Source organism: Armigeres subalbatus, chromosome 3, assembly GCF_024139115.2.
Source record: "Armigeres subalbatus isolate Guangzhou_Male chromosome 3, GZ_Asu_2, whole genome shotgun sequence".
NCBI classification, from domain to species: Eukaryota; Metazoa; Arthropoda; class Insecta; order Diptera; family Culicidae; genus Armigeres; species Armigeres subalbatus.
The window spans coordinates 408,161,236-408,180,698 of NC_085141.1; the positions used below are offsets into that span (position 1 = coordinate 408,161,236).

General features: G+C 41.8%; 1 protein-coding gene across 17 annotated transcripts in view; it reads left to right on the forward strand.

The window, feature by feature from the left end:
• LOC134227094 (protein 4.1 homolog) overlaps window positions 1-19,463 on the forward strand; it is a 145,625-nt gene that overhangs the window by 120,504 nt on the left and 5,658 nt on the right. For 15 of the 17 annotated variants that reach the window (XM_062708343.1, XM_062708341.1, XM_062708351.1 and 12 more), the window contains 7 exons: window positions 9,393-9,492; window positions 9,552-9,622; window positions 10,021-12,747; window positions 13,517-13,735; window positions 13,948-14,061; window positions 14,243-14,404; window positions 14,468-14,578. In XM_062708343.1, the coding sequence (XP_062564327.1) occupies window positions 9,393-9,492; window positions 9,552-9,622; window positions 10,021-12,747; window positions 13,517-13,735; window positions 13,948-14,061; window positions 14,243-14,404; window positions 14,468-14,578 (3,504 nt within the window). The remainder of the gene's footprint in view (window positions 1-9,392; window positions 9,493-9,551; window positions 9,623-10,020; window positions 12,748-13,516; window positions 13,736-13,947; window positions 14,062-14,242; window positions 14,405-14,467; window positions 14,579-19,463) is intronic. The other 2 variants (XM_062708355.1, XM_062708356.1) reach the window with 1 other exon arrangement.

Here is a 19,463-nt window from a genome sequence, read left to right on the forward strand (position 1 = left end):
GAGACAGCAGACCCGCCTTTTCAGGAGAAGAAACGCCGCCTGGAAGAAGCGGAGTGCGAGGAGATGGAACAGCTGTGCCGTTCTCAAGATACACGCAAGTTCTATCAGAAGCTCAACGCATCCCGCAAAGGCTTCGTGCCGCGAGCCGAAATGTGCCGGGATAAGGATGGGAGCATCTTGACGGACGAACGTGTGGTGATCGAAAGGTGGAAGCAGCACTACGAGGAACATCTGAATGGCGCTGAGAGTACAGGCAGTGAAAGTCAAGGCAGCGGAGGAGATGACTACGTCAGTTCAGCGGACGATGGAAGCCAACCAGCCCCCACCTTGAGGGAAGTTAAGGATGCCATTCAACAGCTAAAGACCAATAAAGCAGCTGGTAAGGATGGTATCGGAGCTGAGCTCATCAAGATGGGCCCGGAAAAGCTGGCCACTTGCCTGCACAAACTGATAGTCAGAATCTGGGAAACCGAACAGCTACCGGAGGAGTGGAAGGGAGGGGTTATATGCCCCATCTACAAGAAAGGCGACAAACTGGAGTGTGAGAACTTTCGAGCGATCACCATCCTTAATGCCGCCTACAAAGTGATATCCCAGATCATCTTCCGTCGTCTGTCACCATTAGTGAACGAGTTCGTGGGAAGTTATCAAGCCGGCTTCGTTGACGGCCGCTCGACAACGGACCAGATCTTTACTGTACGGCAAATCCTTCAAAAATGCCGTGAATACCAGGTCCCAACGCACCATCTGTTCGTTGATTTCAAGGCGGCATACGACAGTATAGACCGCGTAGAGCTATGGAAAATTATGGACGAGAACAGCTTCCCTGGGAAGCTTACCAGACTGATCAGAGCAACGGTGGATGGTGTGCAAAACTGTGTGAAGATTTCGGGCGAACACTCCAGTTCGTTCGAATCGCGCCGGGGACTAAGACAAGGTGATGGACTTTCGTGCCTGTTGTTCAACATTGCGCTAGAAGGTGTCATGCGGAGAGCCGGGTGTAACAGCCGGGGTACGATTTTCAACAGATCCAGTCAATTTATTTGCTTCGCGGATGACATGGACATTGTCGGCCGAACATTTGCAAAGGTGGCAGAACTGTACACCCGCCTGAAACGTGAAGCAACAAAAGTTGGACTGGTGGTGAATGCGTCAAAGACAAAGTACATGCTTGTGGGCGGAACCGAGCGCGACAGGGCCCGCCTGGGAAGCAGTGTTACGATAGACGGGGATACCTTCGAGGTGGTCGAGGAATTCGTCTACCTCGGATCCTTGCTAACGGCTGACAACAACGTTAGTCGTGAAATACGAAGGCGCATCATCTGTGGAAGTCGGGCCTACTACGGGCTCCAGAAGAAACTGCGGTCGAAAAGATTCGCCACCGCACCAAATGTGTCATGTACAAGACGTTAATAAGACCGGTAGTCCTCTACGGACATGAAACATGGACAATGCTCGAGGAGGACTTGCAAGCACTCGGAGTATTCGAGAGACGGGTGCTTAGGACCATCTTTGGCGGTGTGCAAGAAGACGGTGTGTGGCGGCGAAGAATGAACCATGAGCTCGCCCAACTCTACGGCGAACCCAGTATCCAGAAGGTAGCTAAAGCCGGAAGGGTACGATGGGCAGGACATGTTGCAAGAATGCCGGACGGCAACCCTGCAAAGATGGTGTTCGCTTCCGATCCGGCAGGTACGAGACGGCGTGGAGCGCAGCGAGCGAGATGGGCAGACCAGGTGCAGAACGACTTGGCGAGCGTGGGGCGTATCCGAGGATGGAGAGATGCGGCCTCGAACCGTGCATTGTGGCGTCAAATTGTTGATTCAGTGTTATCTGTTTAGATGTTAACTAAATAAATGAATGAATGAAGAGGGCGGCCCATCAAAAAAAATTAAAAAAAGTTTTTCCCATACTAATTTGAGCCACCCTACTGCGCACATATGATGAATTTCTGCAGCAAATATTCTTGGAGATATTTCCGGAAATTCCATGAAAAATGGTCTAAAATTGCGAATAAATGTTTCACTAAAGTGTTGTTGGAATTTCTGCATGAGCTACTAGAGAAACTTGTAACAAGAATTGAATGAGAAATAACGCACTAATTTTTGATGGGGTTTACGAAATTTTTTATGGTAAATGCCGAGTTTCGGCTGAAAATTATGAAAATATTCCTCTGGGTTTTCCGAAAAAAATTGTAACAGCTTGAGCAACTATGTTAGATTTTGTATTATTTGTTTCTTGATACGAATTTAAAGAATTATTTTACGCAAGTTTTTCTTGTGATCAATAATTACAACATAGTTGTATTATTTATTACTTCAGAAGAAGTAACGATTTTTGGAGATTTTTTATTATTTGCCTAGTTTATCTATAATCAATTATGATCAAATACGGCCTAATCATTTTTTGTATATCAGTGCATCTTGTGCCGAATGGTATAAAGCTCGATCAACAAAAAATCCACTGACAATAACAGAACGAAACATGCTAAAATCATCATCTCATCTAAAAAGCAATGCTCATTGAAATAGTTTTGGCTTCAGTACTTCTAGTGGTGAATAGGGCCCTCTAGAAGGGTATTATGAACCGATTTTCTTTGCCTTATTTTTAATTTGGAATAAACATATGTAAAGTTGCAGTTTAAAATTATATTTGAAATCAGTAATATTATAGAAAAGAACTTTAATAGAAGATGTTCAGTAAATTGTGATAAGAAAATTGATATTTCACGTGTGTTTGCTTAGAATTAAGCTCTGCGTCGCGTGGATTTGGAGCGGAATTGATTTCATTTCGCGCGGATTAGATTTTAGTCGGCACGGATTTGGCACGGAAAATATTTCAGGATCTCCGCAACAACCCTGGTTTTGTTCTATTCTTGGCAGGGGGTTTTGTCGACCGAATTTTATGAAATTTGGTCACAATATTCCTTGATATGCAAAGAATGTTTGGGCCAAATTTGAGCATAATCAGTCATAAAAAACCCCCTGCCAATAATAGAACAAAACTTGCCAAAGCCGTCATTAGAAATTCAATAAAGATTAAAAGTAGTACCATCTCCGGAATCAGCTTCTTTTTGATAATTTAGGATCCTGGGGAAACTTCAGGCAATTTGGAGGTGGTTTAGGGGTGTCGAAAAGGCAATTTATGTTTATATGGGAATTTATATGAAAAAAAAACTTAAAATTTGTTCAGTCTCCTACAAATGTCAAATCGTTATGTATCTCTGTCAATAAAGCAATTAAATCTACTCAAAACTAATGAGCTAATCGCCGGTGATTCCAAGGGTAAACTTTGGGTTCAGTGTACGATGCTTCTCCTTTTCTTAGAATTATATCCCCAGTTTTGGTTTTTATCGGCACGCAGCTTAGTATTTGTAAAGCACACTTACACTTGTTAACAGTGACCTGTCTAAGGAAAATTTTACCATTTTTTTCCGCATTTGTAGCACAGTGATATTCTATGCCTAGGGAAGTCGAGAAAAATATTCCCATCCCGAAAACATTCCGGACAGACCGGGCTTCGAACTCAGTCAGCATGGTCTTGCTTTGTAGCTGCACACCTTACTGCTGGGCTTAGGAAGGCCTATTTCCAAGCGGTAATTATTCTGTTTCAACAAACCACTTTTTGTAGTCGGGATGACAATGTGTTAAATAGAGACGAGATATAGTCACTGTTTCAACAACTTCATATATCTTGGCGTCTAATTATATCCGTTGTAGTCTAGTCTACCTAGTGATCTTTTCGAAGGTTGGTCTCCCATTTGATGACCAAATCTCGAGCCCTAAACACATTGTCTTCGCTGATGACGGTATGAAGAAATGTAATCACATATCTTTTCTTGCACATGTAAACTCTATTTTTGCACTTTTGCGACATTTGATTACATATAAGATGTATTTAGAAGAACATGCATCAAAGGGGCAGTTCTGCTGTAAAAATATTCATTTTAGTATTTTTCTGCTCTTTTTATATGTTTGCGGTCTACTCAGCGCCAGCGAGCTCAATGCGTAAAAGTGTTTTAAGACATTTAAGCTTTAAGCTCTTTAGGCTCGATTAGCTGTTAGGTTGAGCTTCAGAACTTCTCTCCCTCAGGTAACAATGTAGGTACTGGTCACCCGAGTAGCACACTTGTCACATATTAGTCACTGTGACTCATATGCGACCAAATCCAGTCACATTGGAGTTGCTGCAACCAAATCGATCCAAACTGTGGCAATGTTGTGAAAGTCAAAAACGGTGCTCATTTATTGTCAAAAGACTAAATGCAGGCCTGGTAGCGGGTCACTTTTTAGTGACTTGGTCACTTTTTTCGGGCTAGTCACTAAAAAGTCTCTTCACGTCACTAAAGTCACTTTTTCTCGCAAAAGTCACTATTTTCAACTATTTTGAAACTATTCGTTCATGGCAGAAATGAAATTACGGACCTTGGAAAAATGATCGCTCTGTAACTTCGTCAGCCATTTAACTCGCTGCTCTTATTGGCATTTAACCAGTAGTTAATTGAAGGTGTTTTACGTTACAATTTATAAATTGGTATACAGTCATGCAAGCCCTGTCGGAGACCTGTCGATTTCGAGTTTTTTTTAACTCAAACTTTATGCAGTAGGGGATGGTGGGAAGATTTGATTCTTCCCTGTTTTACCAAGAACTTTACGACCTTCATTGATAAAAATGCCATCATTCCACCACAATTTCAGGATATTTGGATTTTAGGTTGTTGACTCAATTTGAGCAGACTTCCCTCATTGGGCATCCATATAAAAATTTGTCTAAAATATTCAAGAAAGTTTAATTTGTTCTCAAGCGGCTATTTTTTTGTAGACAGACAGATGTGATGGGTTTGCTCTAAAAAAATATTTATTGAGTATCATTATTATTTTTATTATTTATTCAGACTAAGGCCGAAGTGGCCTGTGCGGTATATAAGAGTCTTCTCCATTCGGCTCGGTCCATGGCTACACGTCGCCAACCACGCAGTCTACGGAGGGTCCGCAAGTCATCTTCCACCTGATCGATCCACCTTGCCCGCTGCGCACCTCGCCTTCTTGTGCCCGTCGGATCGTTGTCGAGAACCATTTTCATCGGGTTACTGTCCGACATTCTGGCTACGTGCCCGGCCCATCGCAGTCGTCCGATTTTCGCGGTGTGAACGATGGATGGTTCTCCCAGCAGCTGATGCAATTCGTGGTTCATTCGCCTCCTCCACGTACCGTCCGCCATCTGCACCCCACCATAGATGGTACGCAGCACTTTCCTTTCGAAAACTCCAAGTGCGCGTTGGTCCTCCACGAGCATCGTCCAGGTCTCGTGTCCGTAGAGGACTACCGGTCTAATTAGCGTTTTGTAGATTGTCAGTTTGGTACGGCGGCGAACTCTATTCGATCGGAGCGTCTTGCGGAGTCCAAAGTACGTACGATTTCCAGCCACTATGCGTCTCCGAATTTCTCTGCTGGTGTCATTTTCGGCAGTCACCAGTGAGCCCAAGTACACAAATTCTTCTACCACCTCGATTTCGTCACCACCGATGCAAACTCGCGGTGGGTGGCTCACATTGTCTTCTCTTGAACCTCTTCCTATCATGTACTTCGTCTTCGACGTGTTGATGACTAGTCCGATCCGCTTAGCTTCCCTCTTCAGTCTGATGTAGGCTTCCTCCATCTTCTCAAAGTTACGTGCCATAATATCTATGTCGTCGGCGAAACCAAATAGCTGGACGGACTTATTGAAAATTGTACCTCTCGTGTTAATCCCTGCTCTTCGTATTACACCTTCCAAAGCGATGTTGAATAGCAAACACGAAAGACCATCACCTTGCCGTAACCCTCTGCGGGTTTCGAAGGGACTCGAGAATGCCCCTGAAACTCGAACTACGCACATCACCCGATCCATCGTCGCTTTGATCAACCGTGTCAGTTTATCCGGAAAACCGTGTTCGTGCATTAGCTGCCATAGCTGGTCCCGATCGATTGTATCATATGCGGCTTTGAAGTCGATGAATAGATGATGTGTGGGCACGTTGTATTCGCGGCATTTCTGCAGTACTTGGCGAATGGCAAACACCTGGTCCGTGGTGGAGCGTTCGCCCATAAAACCCGCCTGGTACTGCCCCACGAACTCCCTTGCAGTTGGTGCTAGTCGACGGCATAAAATTTGGGAGAGTACCTTGTAGGCGGCGTTCAGCAATGTGATTGCGCGGTAGTTGCTACAATCCAGCTTATCGCCCTTTTGTAGATGGGACACGACACCTTCCATCCACTCCTGCGGCAAAACTTCCTCCTCCCAAACCTTGGTAATGACCCAGTGCAGCGCTCTAGCCAGTGCCTCACCACCGTGTTGAAATAGCTCTCCTGGTAGTTGGTCAACCCCAGGGGTTTTGTTGTTCTTGAGCCGGCCAATCTCCTCCTGGATTTCCTGGAGATCCGGAGCCGGTAGAATTATATCCTGCGCGCGTTCTCCCAGGTCCATCACCATACCGCCATCTTCGTCTGCCACATCGCCATTCAGGTGTATTATTGAGTATCATAGATATCATAGAAAGGAGATCATCAAGTCTCCCCAATTTTGAATATTACATGCGCTGTCGAATTCCATCGCAAAAATCATTCATGAATACGCACAGCAAGTAGGAAAACCTGCGTATTTTGGAGTAAACATATTTAAAAGTTCAGAAAGCATGGTCCCCATTACAAGCAGGAGGTAGAGGGTTCAATTCCAAACTTGTTGTACATGAATCTCCATAATTTTTGTATCGTTTTCTACTAAAACGATCCGTACTGTTGTTCCTGTCGCACTAAAAATTCAAAAAAACATCCGTTTCACCTATGGCAAATCGTAGAGTTCTCTGCATCTTTCTTAAGTAGGTGTTCAGCTAATCCAATGATCGAAATTTTCACTCATTCTCATGAGAAGAGAATGCTCATTCTCGCAGAGTTTCGCCTATAAATAATTTTCAGAAAAGAAAAACAGGTGTGAGGAGTGATATTTCGCTCACTTCCATATTTCCATATTTCGCTCACTTCCATTGGCGTAAAAATTTGATTTCCTTGCAGACTACTCATAGTTTTGAATTGTCCTGCTTTTTACAGATATTAAGTAAAATTTCCGTGGGGTTAAAAGAGAGGGCAATACAAATTTACTTAGTCACTAAGTATATAAAAGTTAGCGAGTACGATTTTTGTTTCTCTTCTGAGTTCGTTCTAAGAGAAAAGAGTGGATGTTTTCCGCCACAAATTACGAACAAATTATTCTCCTTCGACCCAAAAACGCCTGATTTCGTCTCATCGAACTTGCAACTGAAAAAAGTCACTATTTGGTCACTTTTTCTGCAACCGAAAGTCACTATTTAATCCCTTTTTTCGTCAGCTTTGGTCACTAAAGTCACTATTTTGAGTGGCTTCAGTCGCTACCAGCCCTGTAAATGAGACTGACACTACTTTGTCATTGCTGCAAATTCCCTTAATTAGTAATAATTTTACAATTTAGTCAAACGTCATTGTCATTGTTGGTATTCATGTGAGCCCTAGGTAATAAATATTTCGGTTACATCGGTTTTGTAACGTCGAATTTAAATTGAGTGAAAATTTTGACAAATTTCCTCTCTTATGGAATTTTAGAAGAATATTCCGAGCAAATTAAAAAAGTATTCAGTTTGTTAACTTTGCAATCGCCTCAACACGATTATCAACCTTTCATAATACCTGTGATAAGACGAGTTTAGTACTGTTCCATTTAATTCCACCACGTTGTTATTTTTACGAATACGTATTTTGACCTCAATTGTAAGTCCGTCATCAGTGTCTCGTGTCTTACAATCAGTGTCTTGACCCTCAAATGCGAATACATACTTCATTCAAACTGACTTAATAAAATAAACCGTTTATAACTAGGAACATTCTTATAATTTGTCCATCAACTAAAATATGTCATATACTCATTAGCAATAGGTTATTTTTCATCATGTGTGGAATAAAGATTCCCCAAAATTTAACAAAAGTTTTTCTCATTCGTACATATTTGTATTACCTCAACATCCATATATATATATAGAACTTCTCTGCCTCAGGTAACAATGTAGGTACTGGTCAATGTTGTGAAAGTAAAAAACGGTGCTCATTTATTGTCAAAAGACTAAATGAGACTGACGCTACTTTGTCATTGTTGCATGACAAACACATATTATACAAAATTTTCAGAAACAAATTAATTCCCTTAAATAGTAATAAATTTACAATTTAGTCGTCGTGTAAGATCTCTCATTGAAAATAAGAATTAACGAAGTGTCATTGTTGGTATTCATGTGAGCCCTAGGTAATAAATATTTCGGTTACATCGTTTTTGTAACGTCGAATTTAAATTGAGTGAAAATTTTGACAAATTTCCTCTCTTATGGAATTTTAGAAGAATATTCCGAGCAAATTAAAAAAGTATTCAGTTTGTTAACTTTGCAATCGCCTCAACACGATTATCAACCTTTCATAAGACCTGTGATAAGACGAGTTTAGTACTGTTCCATTTAATTCCACCACGTTGTTATTTTTACGGATACGTATTTTGACCTCAACTGTAAGTGCGTCATCAGTGTCTTGTACTTGACCCTCAAATGCGAATACATACTTCATTCAAATTGACTTTATAAAATAAACCGTTTATAAATAGGAACATTCTTATAATTAGTCCATCAACTAAAATATGTCATACACTCATTAGCAATAGGTTATTTTTCATCATGTGTGGAATAAAGCACATAAATAAAAATAGCTCTAAAAATGATGCAAAATCTTTGCAAAACTCTAGTGTTATGCAATTTCGGTCTTCATCAAATTTCATATTCATGTGTTTGTTTAAAATGTGTTTGAATAGCACCCCTTTTTTCGTGCAGGCCTTATTATCCTTAATACTCAGTCATACTTGGAAAAAAATATATGATATCTTGTTCATCATTGGAAAGCAACAGCATCTAATCATGCAGTGAGAACCAAGTTATTCGCATAGAAAGCAGTCGAGTAATAATCGGGACGGGAGTAGGGTTGCTACCCAAATAGATCGTCTCAGTATAGAACCAATTGCACTAAACACGTTTTTGATGCGCATGAAAATTTACATCCTTACGAATAAAGCATTCATCAGTCTCAACAATGTAGATTTAATCAACAGATAAGCCTATTGCTTACTCCGAAAGGGCGAATGAAGCTTCATATTATTTGGGAATCATTGTGGGCATGCATCTGTTCTATCAACTATCGCCTCCAATCGTAGATTAGATGCTTTGGCTGCACTGTTTTTGTTCTACTTAATCCTTCTTGATTTTTTCTTCTCTTATGTACGAATTGTTTTTCCTTGTTAACCTCTTCTAATTCGACCGTTGAATTTGATTTGTTGTACCGTCCTTACAGAAACCAGTCGGCGGTATCGCTGTCCTGCCTGGAGCCGGAAAGAAAGAGAAGGAACAAACCAAGGAACAGGCATCACCCCTCAAAGAGGAAGGTCTAAATGGTAGCCTCCAGTTCCCTTCAGTTTGAATTCCATTTCGTTAAGAATTGATATTTTTGCAGGCAACAATGGCAACCAGGAAGCGTTGAATTCCTCCACGGAGGAGCAAACTTCTCCAGGTGGAAAGCGAAAGGTAGGTGCCTCATCTTAATTCGATTCAAACAAATGGCACTAGATTTAAGATCTGAGAATGCAGTCGTAGTCCGTAAAGTGTTATCTTACTGGCCCGCCCATTTTTTCCAGTCTTATAATAGTAGTATTTGCTAGTGACTCTTCTCATATTGAATACTTCTCTCTATACCAAGTTTGAGATTTTGGACCCTCATATACTCTTAGATGTTTTGTATCCTCAAAGGTCTTGTGTAGGTGTGACAGTACCCACTTATTCCCCTTATTGCAGTTTATTAGTTTTAAGTAGTTGATCCTAGAATTTTTACCAACGTTTTTCTCTTTTGTTCTCATTATTTCGTTTACTCTACTTTTGGTAATGTATTTTGTGAAATATTGTCATGCGTGCTACGAACGGCTTAGGGCTTCCTGTTTTCTTCGGGTCGCAAATCACCCAAGGATAAGAAGAGTCCCGGTGCTGCGGCAACTCGCGTTGCTGATACCAACGGTGATGGTGGCAAGAAGGATCTACACGAAACACAGGCACAAACTCAGCAAGCACAAAAGGACTCGGGTAAGCCCGGATTCACTAAACCGTACGAGTACTCGGAGAACAATCAGGACACTAGCCCGAACAAGAAGAATGTCAAAACTCGCGGCTTCCGGTACGATGAAGATCCTTCGGTAAATGCCCGGGGCAAGGAAGAAGCACAGCTCAGCCCTAATTCGCAAAGCCGACGAGCCACGGGCTTAGCCTTCAACTATGCGCCGGGAGAAGATGATAAAGTGCGTGAATCGGTGGAGAAGCGTAAGGTTCCAGGTTCACCTAATTCAGGTGATGCAAAGGATAAGCTCTCACCTAAGACCGGTGGTAGAGGACTGACGGGTGAAACTGATGCAGAAAAGGGAGTGAGAACTAGTGCACGATCGTACTCCCCTAACAAAGGCAAAGTTGTTGATCCTCTTGCTAGTGGAGCTGGATCTTTCCGTCCTTTAGACGACAGCCAAGCAGATCCTAATGCGGCATTTATTCAGGGAGAACAAGCTGCCGGTATTGTTCCGGTAATTGCAGGACCCCCTGAGCCGGTCAAAAAGAAGGTAAAGATAATGGTGATCATTTCGAGATTTGATCCCAAAACCAAGAAGGTCGATACTGCCAACGGGGTGGTTGAACACTCGACGGGTGTACTGGATACGAAATCAGGTCTGATTGAAAGTAAATATGGTGTTATTGATCCAAAAGCCGGAACAGTTGTCAACTTCAATCCGAGAACCGGACAAAATGAAACTTTCCAGGGACAGACTGATCCGAAGACCGGACAAATCCATGTTGTCAGCGGAGTCGTTGATCCCAACACTGGTAGGGTGGACGATAACCTCGGTCAAGCAATTATTGTGGCTCCCGACGATGATTCCATTGTGGAGATTACAACCATTACGGGCAAGTTTGATCCTAATACCGGAAAGGTCGACACTACAAATGGGGACATCGAAAGAACTCGTGGCATTTTGAACAGCAAGACCGGAGTTGTTGCTACTAAGTATGGTGAAATCAATCCTCGGACAGGAGAACTTCGTACCGTTGATCCAAAGTCAGGAAAATCTAGCAGTCGAACTGTGGCGGTTGATAAAGACAACGGACAGGTCACGATCGTAGGAGTTATCGATCCCAAAACACATAAAGCCGACAACAGTCAAGCTCACTTGGTCGCAATTGGCAATCAGGTCGATCCAGTTGTAGAAGTCACTTCAGTTCTTGGTAAACTTGACAAGAAAGGCATTGTTGACCCGAAAACGGTTACATTCGACAAAAGCACAGGCCAACTGGATACTAAGGATGGTAAGATCAACACCAAGTTCGGTCAGTTTGATTTAGTGAAACAGACTTTAACGTTCGTTGATCCGAAAACGGGTAAAACGGAGACCAAAGAGGTCAAGATAGATCCTGTGACGGGACAGGTGCTGCTGAAGAATCAAGTCAATCCGAAAACCGGGAAACCCGACAAGGATTTCGGAAGAATCGTTTCAATTCGCATTGTTCATCACCGTATTGATCCTGCTACAGGAAAGCATATCTCTACTGTGGAAGATAAGGATATTCGTGTCGACCCTAAGACAAATCAAGTTTGGATTCCGGAAGGTAAGGATCAAAGAACCGGGGAAACGATCTACACCTCCAGTCAAGTTGATCCGAAGACTGGCTACGTGATTACCATCTATGGTTATCTGAACCCGAAAACTAACGAAATTGAGAAACAGACAAAACTGGATCCTAATCTGACCAAGGTTGATCCTACTACCGGGCAGATCTACGCTGCCACCGGCGAAGTAGATACAGCCACGGGTGAACCGCTGTTCGCCGCTACGCAAATCAACGAAGAAAACGGTGAAATATACACCAAGGTAGGCAAAGTAGATCCCAAGACCGGCCGGCTGGTGATAATTAAGATCCTCATTTTGACAAAGAAGGACGAAAGAGGTAAACCTGAAGAAGTAGACATCAACGGAGTGGACCTGGATCCAGTGACTGGTAGAATAAATAACATTGCCACCAAGACCGTGTACGTTTACAAAATGCGCGATCCCATCACCGGTGAAACCTACCAGGTGGATCCCAACGATCCAAGCATTGCCGGAGCCCGGACAACCGTTACCCAAACCATGACCTTGAGCGGTGAGATCGATCCTGTCACCGGTCGCATCAAATCCGAATGGGGCCACATCGACCCGAACACCGGAGACATCGATCCCGCAACGGCCATCCGCGATCCGGTCACCGGAAAATTGATTCTCAACTACGCCGATATCGAACCGAGCCACTTCGGCAAAAATGTCACGGTTACCAAGGAGACGGTTCCCATCACGCGGGAACAGTTCTACGAAGGCATCAAGCACCTCGGCAAGAAGGCCATCCGACGGGACTCGGAAAGCTCCGACGACGAAATGGCACAGTATGACAGCGAACAGGTGAAGGAAATCAACTCGGGAACGCCACGGGCGGCCGGCGGAAAGTACGGAACGCCTACGGTGGTGAAAACGACAACGAAGCAGGTTATCACGAAGAACGAGGATGGCGTAACGCACAACGTCGAAGAGGAGGTACAGAATCTGGGAACCGGACAGATCGTCTACTCGACACAGGAGCATAAGGTAGGTTGAGGAATTGGTGATGACACGGTAGGAAAAGAAACAGTGTGAGTGCCGTTTGAGACGCAAGTAAAAATATTGCTTTGTGCATGGAAATACTAATTGTGCGAAATCGAAAACGTTGAATGGCGTTACCTAAAAAGCGTTATCAGATTTAACCTTCGATCGGAAAGGGGTTGCCGGATGATAATTTGCAAGCAGAATATATCAAAACTCTATCACGTCTTATGTTTTATAGACTAACAATACTTTTTGAAGGTCTGTAAAACTTGCCGAACTTGAAAAACGAATACTTTTTGTAGAAACATTTGTAAAAAAAAATTGACAAAATTCTTTAAAAACCTGAGTGCTTTTCGAAAGTATGATATAAAAAAAAACTCCTTGAGATTGTTTTTAAAGAGCTGAAATATCTAAAAATAATCAAATCAATTCACAATTTATACAGAATGTGATCATTTTCTTCATCAATTTTAAATCATGATTCTATTCGGAATTCAATCAAAATTCATCTATTGGGATGTCGATGATTCCAATCATTATGTATTACAACACATTGACTTTGATATATCTAAGATTCTTCACTGCTTCCATAATATGATTCAAAATTCTTCCTGAGGCCATTCAGCGTATTCAATTATTCTAAACAAGTTTGAAATAGTTCTGATTGAACTGATCTGCTTCCAAAAATCACATTTGGCAATCCCACCGAAAACTCATCCATATTGACCTAAACTCATGAAACCGGAATCAACTACAATCGAAAAAACCGTAGGCGGACGCTCCCAGCGATATTCAGGGCAAATTCCTAACGGCAACGGCCGTCACGACGCGTACGGCAACCACTCACGAAAATCTCGAAAGTAACGTCAAGACCCAACAGCTGGAGGAAAAGACTGTCGCTACCACCACGACGCAACGAGGTGAACAACAGGAACAGCGAGTAGTCACCCAGGAGGTTAAGACCACCGCCACGGTAACCAGTGGCGATCAGGTAGGTCGTGCGCTTGCCTTTGCATAACCTTAAAATTACGATTCGATTTTCATTTTTCTTACGTTTATCCCTCTTTTCACCACCCAAAACTACCTAATTTGGCGCGCATGTAACCGCAATACATCTAATATATCTGTGCTGCCTGATTGGCCTTGACCGCTTTAACTTTCGTATGGTTCCGTTCGTTGTGCGAAATTGTGTACATACCTTAGTTTGCCCGCCGCGATAGCATTTCATCGACGAGTTCCGGCGATTCTGGAACCCCAATCGATGGTCCCTACGGCGGAGATGACGACTCAGCGGTGATCTACAACAAGAGCTACACGGTTGGTATTCCCTCAATGGATTGTTAGTTACCTGTTTGCTTGTAGAGTATGCAAATCGCAGTTATGATAGAATAATAGTTCCATTCCTGTATTATGCATTACGGTGCATCGAATTCTAAGGGATAAGTTTAATTCCAAGTTTTGGAACAAGAGGGTAACATCTGTTCGCTAATTTCCACAGGGTGTTGACGACGTTGCTGGAGCTTCGAAGATTCCATCTGGTCCGAATGTTGAACATCATCGGGTGCTGCTGGACGACTCGCAGGAAGGTGTCACAGCCGAGGGTGAGATTGTGTCCTCCCAGACAGTAAGCAGCAAAACGCGAACGGTTGAAACAATTACCGTAAGTATTTTTTTTTTTTCATGAAATGCATTTTTTTTTTCAAGTCCTTATTTGCAATTCTAGTACAAAACAGAACGTGATGGTGTTGTGGAAACCCGCGTGGAACAAAAGATTACCATTCAGTCGGATGGTGATCCGATCGATCACGACAAGGCGCTGGCAGAAGCCATTCAGGTCAGTGTTTATCATACAAAGAGCAACGAATTTTGCAATGCTTTGAGTTCTAAAATTTTAAAACACTGCATCAATCATTCAAAATTAAAAATAGAATAATAATAGGTTAACAATAATCTGGCGCATCCTCTGTATCACCGATCTCATAGTTCGACACGATTTCGTTTCATTTTAGTTAGCCCATCGTTAGGGTATCTTATCTATTATTAATCCTTATTTGTGCAGGCTTCTCGGCATTTCCGAACGAATCCAGAGGAACGCATCGCTCATTTAAAGAAATACATGTACGAGAAGTATAATTTTCCAGAGAACTGAATATTCTCGGGATAATTCGGGGCATATGAAGTTGACGGTTGTTGGTATGATGTGACGCAAAGGGAGTTGGTAGGAGGCTTGTTCAGTTTAGTAACAGTTGTTTTTATGTTGAGTTTGAGATCAATTTATTTGAAACTATCAGTGACATTATGTTTTAGTTTGAATCTAAAAACAATCATGACATCATGCATTTTGATAAGAAAATTATTTTGAGCTTTTTAGTGGAATGTTTTCACCTGTCGAGTCAAGTACAAGACACTGAAGACGGCCTTACTGTTGAGGTCGAAATACGTATCTGTCAGGATACAATTAAGTGGTGGAATTCAATGGGATTGTTCAAACTCGTCTTATGACAGGTGATCATGCATTTTTTCCCCTAAACATCTTTAGATATTTGGGCTTGTGCGTAATACATCACCAAAAAACTATTTAGGCGAGTTATTGATGTTTAATTTGATATTTCTATTGTTTGTTAGATACAACAGATACACGTATGTCTTCTTCAGTCTTAAAACTCTTTCAAGTAACATTAAACAAAGACCAAAGAGATTACATGAGCATCTTCTCAAGTAGGCGAATTACTTATCAATGAAATGATAGATATTGAGTCCGTCTATTACTCTTTCCTAAACACTGCATCGAACTACTATTTCCACTCTACATTCCCACAATGTGTATTTAATATCACTGTTACTTCATAAATTTAAATGACTTTGAAAACGTTATACCGATTATGTAGGTCAATTTTGACTCTATCGGAATGCTATTAGAGCATAAAGAATCTTCGATTATTTAGCAGTTCCTTCGTTTTCGTTATGTATTAGACCTTCCAAATTATCTACAAAACTATGGTTTTTATAAGCTCTTTATTGAAGTTTTACCTTAGATATGTTAGATATGTGTTGCTTTATCGCATTCCGTAGTTTCGCCAAAATGACTAAAATAAAAACTCCCCCTAAAAAATTAAAATTTTCCATAAAATATTAGGAAATTGTCAATAAAAAATTCAGAATATGGGAATTAAAATTTTTTTTTAAATGCAAAATTTTCATAAACAATTCAAAATTTCCCACATAACAAAATAATTGCACTTTTGAAAGCAAAAATTGCAATTATAAAAGTAGATTTTTTTTTTCGTGTACGTGCTATACCGTGGGGGACCGAAATCCTTCCACCTCATGAGATACCAATAAATTAAAATAGGTTCAAGTTAATTATTTATAAATAATTTGTCTTACCCTGTTTATATGCTTGGCAGTAAGCTTTTAATAACCAAAAAAAATGTAAAGAAGGCGTTAAAATTAAAACAACAAAAATCAAAAACAAATCGCTCCCTAGTGAACGCGAAGCTTCGGGTGCCATTTGTTCGTGTGTTGCCCTTAATTGCACCAAAAGTAGATTAAACAAATTTTGTTCAAGGTGCGTATTAAACTATTTACAGTAGTAGCTTAGTCGATCAATCTGCTTTAATTTTTACATTAGGACGAAAAATAGCTGTACGGATTTTGATCTTATGATTCAAAATCCGTCCATGTGGACGTATTTTGGCACAGAATGTGGTGATTTAATTCATTATTTAATAATGTTTTTCGTAGTTTTCAATGCGTAAATACGGAATTCTTTCAAAGCAGAGACCCTCGTGCACATATATAAACGACAAACGTTTTATTTGCATTCGATTCGTATTTTCTAAATTCAATGAAGTGCTTAAGTGTACCGATTTCGATGCCCCACATACGTGTTTACTAGCTATCGTAGCGTTCTAGTATTTTTGCAAAATTATTATTACAAAGTTGATTATTCTCGCGGTATGTCGTGAAAGTGGCCTCCAATGAGCTGGATAGGATCGGGGTTCATGAAAATGGACCACCAGGTGCTTCCTACGTAATGATTCGCCGATGCTATACAAAGCATCCACCCGTGACATAGCCTCACATACCCAGGATGCTGAGCAGCAGAAAATGGAAAGTGCGCATACTCGTGTCGTGTGGAATGCCTCAGCCAACCAACAGCTAACATTCTTCCTACTCAAAACGAATTTAGCATTTTGAAAGTTAACACCGAAGTCATGCCGCCGGAGTTGCAATCTAAAAGGGATAACAGTTGTTCATCCAAAGAAAAGAAATGACTTCCTCCTATTCTATAGTAAACAAAGGTACCAAGGCAGTTCGTGAGCTACTCAACGTCGGAAATATTCCCCAGAAAGTGTATCACTTAAGACTGTAAAGGCTGGTGTACGGCTAACCGTCTGTGGATACCAAGAGGGGCAAAAAGTTTACCCGAAAATCATCTCAATACTGAAGGAGACAAACGTCGAATATTTTTTACACACCGCGGCGGAAAACCAACAAATTACGATCATTTTGTCTGGCCTTCCAGACTACACCACCCATCACCAACAGCTGAATAAAGAACTTGAAGCAAACAATGTACATGCGAAAGCAATTAAAATCTTCTCCCAAAAGAAAACTGGCCTTGACATAAGTACACTTTATTTTCTTTACTTTGAGAAAGGAAAGGTCAAGTTGTCGGAACTACAAAAGATAAAGGCGTTGTTTAGCATAGTAGTGAGGTGGAGATATTTTACACGAAATCCTTCTGATGCGGTACAATGTTTTCGATGCCAGCGGTTCGGACACGGAATGCAGAACTACCATGTTTCTCCACTATGTATCAAATGTGGAGAAAACCATCTCTCAACGGCGTGATTTCTTCCTGCAAAAGCAGATCTGATAAAGACGGACCCAGCCGTCACTCGAGCGAAAATTCGCTGCACCAATTGCAGGAAAAACTATCTACAAAGCAGAGCAGCTGCGAAGGAAAAACAGCAGCAGCATCAGCTTAAGTCCAGCAAAAACGTCCCTTTCGGCTATAGGGGGATCTCTTTGCTCGTCTGAAAGGGTGTCGCAACAGGGAACAACAATTCATGACGCTTTCAGAGTTCATGGCCAAATACGTTTACCATGTCTAGTTCACACAACGTGGCGTGGCCAACTGGAACAGCAGGTCTGTTGTCAACAAGCGAATAGAATTCTTCGATTTCTTGGAACGATTCAACATTGATGTTGGAATCGTTACAGAAACCTGGTTGCGCCCCACATTGTCTTTCTTCCATTCCATGTACAAATAAATTCGATTTTATCATCCACACAGTGCTTTCCGGCGAGAAATCAAGTTCGCCACACTGCATGTATCAACACAATCGCTGGAGCGTGCCGGCATCTCTATTCCCACGAAACATGGATTCAATGTTCGATTAATGGGGCCAATATCGTAATGATTTGGTAAAGATAACAATAGCAATGAACCGATGTTCGTGGTTGGTGATTTGAATGCGAGGCACCGTCAATGGAACTGTATAAAGGCCAAAAAAGCTGGAACTATTCTTCAGAGCGTCGCCTCGCAATGTAATTTCTACATACACCACCCAGACACTTTCACTTTTCATCCAACAGGTCAGGAAGATTATGCACACTGGATCTTGTTATATCCAACATGACAAAGCCAACAGCCCATAACGAACAGTCGTCTGATCATTTGCTAATAAATTTTGACGTGCATCTCGATGCCGAACCAAGCGAGTCAGCAACATTCTTCCGATGCTATCACCGAAGAGAAAATTCCACTGGGTAGTTGAATCAAAAGTGGATCTTCTACACCCATCATACGGCGAACTGAATAACCATACCATATTCAATGGACAGTGACCCAGCGATCATTGAAAATGTCAACCTCTGTATAATTCCTGGATCAGGCCGTCCCTGCCTCCGACAACCCGTGGCTTGTTCGCCTAAACTGAAGTGCAAAGAAAAGCCCCAGGACAGGATCAGATACGAAATGTGTTGATGAAACACCTTAACCCGAAAGGGCATAATCCTATTGGCCAAACTCTTCTCGGCATGCCTAAAAATATGCTACTCTACTACTCGTTGGAAACACGCTGTTGTAATTGCCATCCCAAACCTAACAAAGTTGCGACACAGCCTTCCAACTATCGACTGATCAACCTTCTTTCCTATCTCTGCAAACTACTGGAACGGCTTATGCTGATCCACATTAAGGCTCACCTTGACGCCTCCAGGATCATTCCAACCCAGAAAATTGGCTTCAAAAAAGGGCACTCTACAAGTCATCAGTTGAAGCGGCTAGTTAGACAAGTTCGGTTGAATTTTACTCGAGGAAAATCATCCGGAATTATATTCCTTGACGTGGAAAAGGCATACGACTCGGTATGGCAAGAGGCTCCTCAAAATGAAACAGAGCAATTTTCCAATAGCTATCACGAAAATCATACGCTGTTTCCTTAAGGACAGAACGTATTATGTAGCAGTCGATGGCAAAGTTTCTGGAAGCAAACTCATTCCGATTCTGTATAACATATTCACTGCATACATAGTGATGATCGCTGACGTTCAGTAGTACACGCCAGGAAAATTGAAGCCATTTTCTTTACCCGGAGATGCAGCCCTTAAAACTTTCCCCAACGTAAAATTAGAGCAATTGGTTCCCAGGTCAGAAGTGGCTACATACCTCGGTTCTACACTGGACCGCAAACTAAACTTTTCGCAAC